Source organism: Dendrobium catenatum, unplaced genomic scaffold, assembly GCF_001605985.2.
Source record: "Dendrobium catenatum unplaced genomic scaffold, ASM160598v2 fragScaff_scaffold_1427, whole genome shotgun sequence".
NCBI classification, from domain to species: Eukaryota; Viridiplantae; Streptophyta; class Magnoliopsida; order Asparagales; family Orchidaceae; genus Dendrobium; species Dendrobium catenatum.
The window spans coordinates 752,610-764,914 of record NW_021319889.1 but is presented as its reverse complement, the minus strand read 5'-3'; the positions used below and the strand labels follow the sequence as shown (position 1 = coordinate 764,914).

At 34.9% G+C, this 12,305-nt stretch overlaps 1 protein-coding gene across 2 annotated transcripts in view; it reads right to left on the bottom strand.

Annotated features, from left to right (window-relative positions):
* Positions 1-12,305, bottom strand: part of LOC110099668 (calmodulin-binding transcription activator 3-like) — a 55,983-nt gene that overhangs the window by 35,873 nt on the left and 7,805 nt on the right. For both annotated transcript variants that reach the window (XM_020826888.2, XM_020826889.2), the window contains exons 3-4: positions 5,908-6,023; positions 5,378-5,466 (exon numbers count right to left, since the gene is read on the bottom strand). In XM_020826888.2, coding sequence (XP_020682547.1) covers positions 5,378-5,466; positions 5,908-6,023 — 205 coding nt within the window. The remainder of the gene's footprint in view (positions 1-5,377; positions 5,467-5,907; positions 6,024-12,305) is intronic.

Below are 12,305 nucleotides of genomic sequence, written 5' to 3'. Positions count from 1 at the left end.
TAACTATGCAAAAAACCATAAAACAATCCAACTTCCACGAGGATTAATAGAGAATGAGGACAAGGGTTTCAAACAGAGAAGCCAAATAGAGATATAAATTTAAAATGGAAATGGAAAAGGCCAAATTATAAATGCATTTCAAACAACAAAAGCTATAGGAAAATAAGATATAGCATATGATACAAATCCAAAATTCTTTTCTTTTGGTTTCTAGATGTCTCTATATCTTATTTTTCTGTTTATAATTTTGTCTTTTTTATATAACATGCCTATGATGATGGATCCTATGAGAATGGGAAGCATTCTCTAGTATTTTGACTACCTAGTTAAGCTTAATTTATTAATGCAAGTTGTTTCAATTTAACTGTCCGATCCCCTAATTCAGCTGTATCTGATTCCCCGTTTCAGCTTATGATGGATTCCCCTACTTTCTAATTCAACAACCATTAAACTACTGTTAGAGTGTTGCTGGTTGCTTGTAGTTGCATATTTAATCCTTGCTATTGTTGTTGAAACCTCACTGTTGCCACTGGTTAACTTGAATAGCCATTTATGCAATTATGCAGCTCTATGGACTTGCTCCTTCTGGCAATTCACTATAGCAAAAAAATTGGGCTTTGTTTCAAATGTTTTGGAGCCACCGCTAGGTGTTTGCTTCTTCATTCTCCTGATTTTGGCACGTAGTTGTGATTCAGCTATTTGATTTCTTTATACTATCGGTTGATACATTAATAGAGACCAAAATTTGCGTTGAATTTGCTGTAAATGGGATTTTGAAGTAGAAACTTATAAATTCGCTAAAACTGCAGCTGAAATTTTGTTCAGGCTAGAATCCAAGTGTGTTGAATTGGGCAAATTATTGGGTCAGGTGACCGGAGGCGAAAAATAAGTTCGGACATCCAATAAAAATTTGCCGCGTCACCTGCGCTTGACTGCGCTTTAGTTGCGCTTTACCTGCGCATTTTGACCTGCGCTTTACTTGCGCTTTAGTTGCGCTTTACCTGCACTTTACCTGCGCTTTACTTGCGCTTTACCTGCGCTTAATTTAAAATAATATTTTATTAATATCCGGACCTATCTCCGCGTCCGGTCACCTGACCCAATAATTTGCCGTTGAATTGAGACAGGCAGTTTTAAGTCATATCTGGGAGAATTTTGTGAAGTTATTGCTTTTAGTCATTTGTATTACAAATATGGTTCACAAAGAATATAAAATTCAGTTTATGGTTGAATAAATTTTTAAATTCCTCTCAATAATTGGGCATATATTATTTGATGTAGATTCTTCAAGCACTTTTCAAGTGCTAATAAGAAATTTTAGAGAATGCTTCTTGTACTTGGCTTGAGTCCTAGACCCTCAAATTGGTGACTACTATTCTTTGCACTACCAACAACAACATCATCAAGCCTTAATCCCGCTACGTTGGGTCGGCTACATGAATCATTTTTCTCCATTATGTCCTGTTAAGAGTCAAACTCTCATTTAAATCTAATAAGAAAAGGTCATTCCTAATATTTTCTAACCAAGTCTTTTTAGGTCTAGCTCTACCTTTGTGAACATAGGCCAAATCTAATACATCTACTATCCTAACAAAGTCATCGGAAGGCCGCCGTTTTACATGAACAAACCATCTAAGGCGACTCTCTCTAATCATATCCATCACGGAGCTACTCCAACCTTTTCACGGATATGCTCATTTTGTATCTTGTATCTAAGAGTAAATCCACTCATCCACCTGAGCATCCTCATCTTAGCAACATTTAACTTAATATTATGCTTCTCTTTTAATATCCAACATTCTGCGTCATAAAGCATTGCAAGTCTCACCGCCATCTTATAAAATTTTCCCTTAATTTTGAGTGGTACTTTTCTATCACACAACAAACCCGAAGCATTCCTCCACTTCAACCATCCAACTTGAATTCTACGAATAATATCCCTATCTATTTCACCATCACTCTGAACAATAGACCCAATATATCTAAAACTAGTACATTTATTAATGACTTGATCGCTCAAAGTCACAAACCCCGCACTAGATCTATTACTACTAAAATTACACTCCATGTATTCGATTTTAGATCTACTCAAATGAAACCCTTTAGACTCTAAGGTTGACCTCCATAATTTGAGTTTACCTTCAACGCACTCTCTAGTCTTATCAACAAGAAGAATATCATCAGCAAAAAGCATACACCAAGGTACATCCTCCTGCAAATGTCTAGTAAGAACATCCATGACTAAAGCAAAAAGATAAGGGCTTAAGGCTGGTCCTTGAAGTAATCCAACTAAAATAGGAAGACACTTGATCAAACTATCCTGTGTTTGAACACAACTAACAGCTCCTGCGTACATATCTTTAATGACTTAAAGTCTTAAATATAAGCACTATTAACCCCTTTCTTTTCTAGAACTCTCCATAGCACTTCTCTTGGAATATTATCATATGCTTCTCTAAATTAATAAATATCATATGTAGATCCTCCTTATTTTCTCTAAACTTGTCCATTAACCCTCTCAATAAATGAATAGCTTCCATAGTAAACTTACCCGGCATGAATCCAAATTGATTTTGAGAAACATTAGTATCACATCGTAACTTATGCTCTATAACTCTCTCCCAAAGTTTTAAAGTATGACACATCAACTTATTCGCACAATCTTATGCATCACCTTTATTCTTAAAAATAGGAATAAACACACTTATTCTCCACTCATCTGGCATCTTTTTAGTCTTCAAAAATATTAAAAGGATTAGCAAGCCAAAAAATTCCTTCATCTTCTAAGACTTCCCAATTTTCACACCTCTATTGGAATATCATCAGGTCCAATAGTTTTTCCACACTTCATTTTCTTTAAAGCCTCGCTAACTTCAATTTTTAAATAAGTCGTTAAAAATAGAAATATCTATTTTCATTTAGAGTGCTAAGGTCACTAAAGTCAGTCGTATTCCCACAATCTTCAATATGAGGCTCGCCTTGAGGCCCGCCTTTGCACAATTCCAATAAAAAACGCCTCGATGCTTACGCCTCGAGTTTTTTTATGAGGCTTGCGCCTCAACTTGGTTGAGGAAAGTTAAGGCCCGCCTCGCCTCACTTGCATGAGGCTTACGCCTCACGCTATATATAATAAAACTTACATAAATCTTGAAGTAAATGCCCGACATTGGACTCTATAGGAGAGGAGGAAGGGGAGAGAGCAGTTCACCATAATGATGATTCAAATGAAGAACCCCTTAGTGGTGACAGTGCTGATGACTTATGAGTTCTTATGTGATATGTCATTGTTATTTATTTTTAGAAATTGAAATTATATGTTACTGAAAAGAATACTGGGATTTGGGAAAGATAGAATTTTGAGTTGAACTATATTTCATGTTGTCTTATTATTGAGATATTTTGATTTCACTTCATATCTTATGCTTTTTTATATTTTATATTATTCACTCATTAGTATATAAAAAATTTATCATTTTATGTTTACGCAATCTTTTCATTTTGAGGCTTACGCCTCGCCTCACGAATGAAAAACGCCTCAATACCCGAATACGCAATTTTAAACATTGCTTTATATATTTCCCAATTTTTAAAGTTTTTATATCTAAACTAATTATTATAACAAAGCTTTTTTTTATCTTTTCTAACACATTTTATTATTTGCACTTCCATCTAGACTATTTTATAATTGGTTTGCGTAGGTTTTTGAGACCCATTAAGTTAAGTATTGATTTTCATTCTCATGTTGTGAATATAAATCATTGAGAAATTTTATATTCGTCCTTTAATATTTTGTGGAAATTTATATTTTTGTCATTTTATATCATCATCAAATTAAGTTGAATTTTTTTAGTTTTGCATTAAAAGAGACTAATCTTTGCCTACATTAAAAATTGAAGATTGCAAATTGTGATATTTTATGTTTTTCTTTGCACATCTCATCCTAAAATTGCATTAGTAAACCATATACCCAAAAGCATCCTACAATTGCTCAGGTTGTTTAGGGTTATGTTCATATTGTTTATGTTGTTTACAGATAACATTGGATTAAGACACCATGAATTTGGTAAAATGAAAATATTCATCATGGTGCCAAATGAAGAACCTCATACTTTGGAAACTTGCACATTTCCAGCAGTTGGCATATAGAAATGCATTTCGCACAAATACACATGCAAATACATGCATATAGGCTGGAATCGGAGCACAAAACAAGATTATAAAAAAAAGGGAAGTTTCAAAAAGCATTGGAAGGGGAACCCTTGCTTTTAGATGGCATGAATCCAGCAATACCACGATTTGGTTTTGATAAAGGAAGAAATTAGCAGGCCAAACAGCCATCATATTTTCCATCAATGGAAAAGTATTCAAATCATAAAGTGTCACGTCGTCAAAAAAAAAATTCTTTGTTGATATGCATACAACAAATTTTGTCCTAAAAAATTCAGATTTCTAGTGATTGCAAATCCTGCCAAAAGAAGCAATATAAAAATTAAAAATACTAGGACATTGGAATCTCAACAAATAACTGCTCACCAAGTTTTTGAGAGTTCATAAAAAGTGTATTCCGTTATATAAAGGTATAGTTTAATAAAATTGTAGAGCATTATTCGCCACCTCAAAGTATGATGAACTAACAAAGTATTGGAGGTTAACACAGTTTTCAATGAGAATTGAAAAGTAAAACAAATCTAGTAAAGGTTTATGGCTAGCAAATGTTTCTATCTACCAGCGCAGATCCTTGAACTCATAACGTTTTTTTCTAAATAGATTTCACCTCTGTTAAGCATGGACACATGTAAATACTGATGGCCTTACAGATGTTATTAATGCAAAGGTATCATCATATTTATTTAAATATGCTCTTGCCGAGCAGCCCAACAGCATAAAAAAAGTTAGAGCAGGTAAGAAAATGACTAGTCGTTACAAGTTATGGCCATACAGGTTCATGAACAGTAAAGCGCTAGAACAAAAGAAAAACAAGGCGAAATCCACATATTAATAAAATGAGCTAATATAGAAAAATGTTAAAGCTCCAATTAAGCAATAGAATCTCTGAAATTTTTAAATATTTCAAGCAAATAACTGGGGAGAGGCATTTGGGTGGCTATGTAGTGACTATGAGATCAGATTTACCTCAAATAATAATTTGATTTATCTCAAATCTTAGTTCTGTGTTAAGAAGATAACTTCGGTGTAAGAAAAAAATATATACTAAGTCCTCAAAACTATCCCAAAGAGTTAAAGATGACCATGATGACTAAGTTTTTTTTCTGTAATAATACAATAGCATCATAAGCTATATCCAATAAATGCAAATACGTCAGTAAACCAAAACTAAATACACATCACAGTCTATAGAAGAAACTTGCTCCCATACTCTTCCAACATCCAGTAACTTCTCCTCTGAAAGTTCTCATTGTCTTCACCATGAGCATAATAACAATGCAAAACATCTACGCTCCCAGCCTGCAATTCAATAGATTTCAGCATCTTTAATAATTTTTTTATAAATTAAGCTCAGATAAGAACAAACTCATACAGGTTTGACAACATCTTGAAATCATGACGAGGAAGAATTCAACAGCTGAAGACGTATATTACTGGCTTTAAGGAAAACAAAAACATAGCTTATGAAATATTGTGATCAAGGACATTGTGGGTAAACAATTGAGCAGCTAAAGAAAGTCTACATATGACATGAGTAGGCTTAACAATATTGAAATCCAGATGACGAATGAAAGTCTCAGATAAGTAGATTAGGTAATCTGAGGAAATAAAAGCATTGATAAAAAATGTTGCCTTGTAAAACATTGAGGCTAAAAAACCCATCTAAAAATTGTTTTTATTTATAAATTTCAAATTTCACATCATCAGTTTTTTTATCACGAGTCATAAAAATTTACTTACTTTTAATTTCTCATGAGCTTCCTTCACAGTCTTTCCATCCTTTTTTTTCCTCCAATTATGTCCGTCCTTTCGAAAGTATCTCAACACCTTTCTATCAAAAAGAAAGAGTGAACCACCTAAAATAAAAATATACCAAATTAGTGTCAGCGGAATGATAAGTTGTAAGCAATGAATGATGACATGGAGTAGTTCCCAAGTTTGCAAAAAACAAAGGTATCCAATGCACCACAAGCAGTAAAAAGTTGCGCTTTCATGATTAATAAATGTGATGCATTTAGAGAGGATTAATGAATGTTATTCTCCCTAAGGATTACTGAATGCAATTAGTGTAAGAAGATTAGTAGGGAGTATACCTAAGCACGTATGGACAGAAATTGTTCAAAATGATTTACAAAGAACAGATAGCACTCCTTCAATAAAACTGCTCCTTGAAGAAGAAGCCTCCTTGGCCGTTAGAGAGAGAAACTGCCAGAATTTTGTGTTCGCGGTTTTTTAGCAACCCTCACGGCCGGTTCTTGGTGATGACGGCGCAAGGCCGCCGACCACCAGGCGATGTGCATAACAGCATTGGAAGATCAAATTGACTTATCAGAGAAGATCGTCGCCAATCGTTTCTGCGTTCGGATTCAAATAACGCTCATGTGAAGATGTCAGCAAGACCTCTGGTTATCAGAGATGTAAGCGACTCACCGGTGAAGAAGATTGTCAAAGTTGTTGAAGGTAAAGATAAGAACGTTATGACGAGCACTGATTGCATTACTCCTTGACTTCAGAAATCGAGTGCAAATATGAATCAGAATTCCAATGGTTTCGATGCTTCTTCATCAGAAATGAAGATTTTTGTTAATAACTTCGGTTGTTCAAATGCAATCTCTCACCTATGGCCAGAGATAAATGCGAATAACCTGAATGAAGTTAATAATAAATCCCATTCTGATGATAAGCGTTCTTCTGTTCTTTGCACTAGATTTCCTGTTAAGTCCCTCTTGCAATCTGGTAATGCTGATAAGAGTTGTCTTGAGGATCAATCTAAGAAGGGAGAGGTTCAGAATGATAATGGATTGAAGAACATCTATGAGGTTACAGCAAATGACAATGAGACTGGTCCTAAAGAAAGCTTCCCTAATGCATGGAAGAAGACCCAGCATATCAAGCTTAACTATGATATGAAATCAATTCCTGTTTCTGATGATGTTATTACAGTGATTATGAATTCAGAATGTGAAAATGCAAATTCACATAATCTAAGGAATTCACTGGTTATTAAAGTATTGGGAAGCAACATCCCTTTTCCTGTCTGCAGCAGAGAACTTCGGAGACAATGGTCCAAATTTGGTAATTTTCATCTCACAACTTTGGGTCTTAATTGGATCTTATGTTCCTTTACCAAGCCAGAAGCTGTGGAAGAAATCATGGAAGGAGGTTCATGATTTATTGGAGGAAACATTATTGGTTTGGATAAATGGTCCCCATCATTCAATCATGAATCTCTTAAAGGTCTTTCAGCACCTGTTTGGATTCGCATGCCATGTTTAACTTTACACTGTTGGGATGAACATAATATTTCTAGAATTGCATCTATGATTGGAGTTCCTTTATATCTAGATGGCAATTCATTTAAATGGGACAAGAGGGAGTATGCCAGAGTTTGTGTTCGCATTGACTTGGATAAAAAATTACCCAAAGGAGTTTGGATTGAAGGAAAGCATGGTAGATCATTCCAAAAGGTTGAATATGAGAAGATCTCATCTCTTTGCTATCATTGTGGCAAAATTGGACATCTGAAGAACACATGCCCTCTTACCAATAACACTTCTACAAAGACATTTGTTCCTGTTACAAATGTAAGTAATGAAAGGATATGTCATAAAGAAGGTGATTCTAATGAGCATGATGAATTAGGACCTTGGATACAGGTCAAATTCAGGAAAAATAAAGGATTTGGTAAAACTGCAGTTTTTTCAAATCAGAAATCTGAAAATCAGAAGAATCCTTCGATCCAGATTGCATCCATCATAGAAGAAGGAGAGATCATTGAACCACAAAGCAATGTTGTTGTTCAAAGTATAGATCCTGATGCCAAGGATAACTCACTTAACAATTCTGGATTAAGTTTGAAGAACAATTTCAGTATCCTTGAAGAAATATTGGATGAAACAAACATGGGAGATACTATGGAGAATGATGTTATTGTTGAACAGGTTCAGACATGAAATCTGCCACCAAACATTGTGGCTTGCACTTCTCCTGATAATCCTATCAAGCAAAATTTGGTAATAACAAGTGATGTTAATACAGGTGAAAAAGTTTTAAAGACAGCTTCAGGTAAATTGAAGTTATCCAAAGAAGGGATTTGGGACCTGTGGATACATTCAGCAAGAATAGAAGAGGAGTTAATAAAAACAAAAATAAAGGTGGGGATTCATCCCCTCCTGGTAATTAATGGCTTCACTCATTTTCTGGAACTGTAGGGGGGCCAAGAAGAAGGAGGCTTCCCTCTATCTCAAGGAGATAGTAAAAGATAATGAAGGTTGTTTTATAGGTCTTGTAGAGACTAAAATCTCAAGCTTTGACAGACTTGATGTTGATAAAGTTATTGGAAGGGAGTGGGATTTCTTCCACCATCCTGCTGAAGGTAATTCAGGTGGAATCATTATTTTATGGAATAGAAATAAGGTCTCCTTTGAAGTTTTGGATCATTCTTCTCAAACCGTCATTGGGATGCTCAAATCTCCTATGTTTGGCTCTTGGATGGTGGGTATTGTATATGCTAACAAGGATTATCGGATGAGGAGAAGTCTATGGGAATGCTTGAAAAAGCAACTAAAGAAGACATTCCTTCAATTGTTGGAGGAGATTTTAATTGCTTATTATCTAATGATGATAAGAGAGGTGGCAAGAGGTTCCTTTTTTCAAAAGGTCCTCAAGAAATGAAAATGTTTATGACTAACAATAATTTTCATGATCTAGGTACTATTGGTCCTAAGTACACTTAATGCAACAACAAGGATGGAAATATGAGAATATGGGAAAGACTTGATAGATGTCTTCTCAATGCGGCTGCTCTTCAACAAGTTCCCTTGGCTCATGTTAGACATTTAGCAAGAATTGCTTCCGACCATTGCCCTATAGCTTCCAAAATGTTGGAATCTCAACGCAAATCTCATTTTATTAGATTTGAAGAAACCTGGAAATCATATCCAGTAGCAAAAAGTATTGTTTCTAATGCTTAGAGGAAGACTGATTATGGTAATGAGATGGATGTTTTACAAAGGAAGCTTAAAAGATCTTTGAGGACCCTTTTCTTCTGGAGCAAGAACAAGTGCAAGTGCCTTAATTCACTAAAAGAAATTTAAAAAGGGAGATTGCTGATCTCCAATTGGAAGAAGCCTCTCTAGGTGGGCTGTCAGATGAGAAGCTGAAATTACTAACATCTAAGGTGAATGAATTAAACATAACTTTGGGAAGACTTGCTACATGGTGAAATCAAAGAGCCAAGGTGAGATGGCAAGAAGAAGGAGATGTAAACTCAAATTTCTTTCATAAATTTGCTTCAGCAAAGAGGAATGGGAATCTAATTAGACAAATCAAGAATGATGAAAATGTCTTGGTGGAAGACTTTGAACAGATTTCAGCTGTTTTCCAAAATTTCTTTGAAAGAAAATGGCAGTCTAGAAATTGTATTTTAGAAGGTTGGCCAAATTTCCCTGATGACAAAAAGCTTGATTCCATGGATATTAAATTCCTAAGTACTGATTTCACCCAGGATGAACTAAAAACTGCTATTTTCCAGCAAGGTAGAAACAAATCCCCAGGCTTGGATGGGTTACTCCATCATTTTTTCAATTCTTTTGGAATATTGTTAAAGAATCTACTTGGAAAGCTATTGATAACTTCTTCAAATCTGGAAACATGAGAGATGATTGGAAGGATACTTTGATAGTATTAATCCCAAAAGTGAAACATCCGACGATGCCTTCTAATTTCAGACCAATTAGCTTGTGTCAAACCACTTACAAGTTGGTTACAACCATGTTGGTCAACAGAATTAAGCTATGTATCTCCAAGCTCATTTCTGAAGAACAAATTGCTTTCATCCCCAGGAGATCTATGTCTGAACATTGCTTACTTGCTCAAGAAATCTTCAACAAATTCAGGACCTCAAAGGATAAGAAAGGATTGATGGCAATAAAATTAGATATGGAATAAGCATTTAATAGCATAGGGTGGCCAACATTGTTTCAAGTTTTACAAACTTATAGATTTCCAATTTCTTTTTGCAAAATTATCATGGAATGTGTAATGAATGTCAGATTCTCCTTCATCTTAAATGGGAAATTATCCAGTTGGATCAAAGCTAGAAGTGGGCTTCGTCAAGGCTGCCCACTATCTCCTTGTTCATAATGTGTTTTCAGCTACTTTCCCATGCAATTAACCAAAGAGGCCAGCATTTGGGAGTTAGTTTAACATCAAAAACCAGAGAATTACACATCTCTTGTTTGAAGATGATGTATTAATTTTTTTCCAAGCTTCTTCAACAGCAGCCCAAGAACTGAAAACTATTGTTTCAGATTTCTGCACTTGGTCTGGACAGAGAATCCATGCTTCCAAATCTCAGATTTTATTTGGGAAGGTGGTGAAGCTTCCAATGAAGAAACACATAAAGAAGAAGTTGGGTTTCAATGTGGTGAAAGAAATGATTTATCTGGGTGTTAAAATGGCTCTAAGAAGACTTAGAACATTTGATTTTCAAGGAATGATAGACCTTATTTTAGAAAGGCTAAATGTTTGGGGAAGCAAGCAACTTTCCATGGTTGGTAAGATCTCTTTGGTTAAATCTTCTCTCCTAACCTTACCAAGTTTTTTATCAACTCATTCTTTGATTCCAATGAAAATTTTGCATCAAGTTGATCAATTCTGTAAGGAATTCATATGGCATAAAGGAATGGGCAAAAAGGGATTATACTATGTTGAATGGGATGTTTTATGTAAACCAAAATCTGAAGGTGGCTTGGGATTACATTCAGCTGTCCAACGGATAGGACCCCTTAGATCAAGGCTTGCTTGGAGATTCATTCAATATCCAGACAATCTTCTACATAGGAATATTATTACTAAATATGGTGATAATATTTTTGAAGGGAAGAAAGCCGGCTCATCAACATGGAAAATTCTGCTTAACGGTGGAAAGCATCTCAGGCCCATTGTTAAATGGATAGCTATTAATGGAAATAAAATATGGCTCTTGGATAAATGCCTCAACTCTTGGCCAACACTTGCTGCTTGTGTAGAATTAAATAATGTTAATCTGGATATGTTTATTCTGGCTGATGGTTCTTGGAATAAAATTCTGCTGCAGAATTTCATCAATGAAGATCTCATTAAGCTGATTCTACAAGTCAAAATTGATCATGAAGCTAAAGAAGACTATTGGGAAACCATCTATAGTCACAATGGTAAGACTATAACTACTATGGCTTATGAAGAATCATTAAAGTATCATTTTAAGGAGAAAGACTGTGATTTTACTGATTAGATTAGAGGCTTAAAACTGAACCCGAGAGTTGAACTTTTCTGGTGGAGGATGAGCAAATTTGCTATCCCAACTTTTGAATTTCTCAAATATAGAATTTTAAGCCAAAATGAACAATGTCCAAGAGATTGTCTGCTGGTTGAGAACTATGAGCATATAATAGTTCATTGCAAATTTATAAAGGAAATCATTCTCAGATTAAGAGGATGGGGTTTCTTCATTCCTTTATTCCAATCTCTTGATAATTTCCTTGAAGAACTAAGAAGACATTCCTCTCGTTTCCCAAACATGGTGAAATTTTATCTTACAGCAGTCTTTCTATCTTAGAAAAACAGAAATGACTTGGTTCATGGTAACTCCGTTTCTTCTAGCTCCTTTGTAGCAGCTAATGTGATGTTTTTGGCAAAGCAGAATTTATTCCCTAATCTAGATAACTAGGGTGCTAATCTCCTAAGAGAGTTTACTAATGCTTGGCACCCCCCACCGCTAGATTGGATCAAAATAAATATTGATGCATCTTTATTGAAGACAAATCAAGCCGGAATTGGAGGTGTATTTAGAGACCACAAAGGAAGGCTTTTGTTGGCTTTCGGAAAAAAGAAAATTCATTGGGATATTTCTCAACTTGAATTAGATGCCGTTCTAACTATAAAGGAATTCATACAACCTTGGATGCTTGATGCTAAATGAGTTATCATTGAAGGTGACAACATAAATATCATCAACTTCATTCAAAATTCTTTGAATAAGTTTAAATGGCACTTAAACACAAGGTATGATAAAGATCTCTTATTTCTCAATTATTTTAATAAGGTTTTCTTTAATCATATTCATAGAGATTGTAATAAAGTAGCGGATGGTTGTG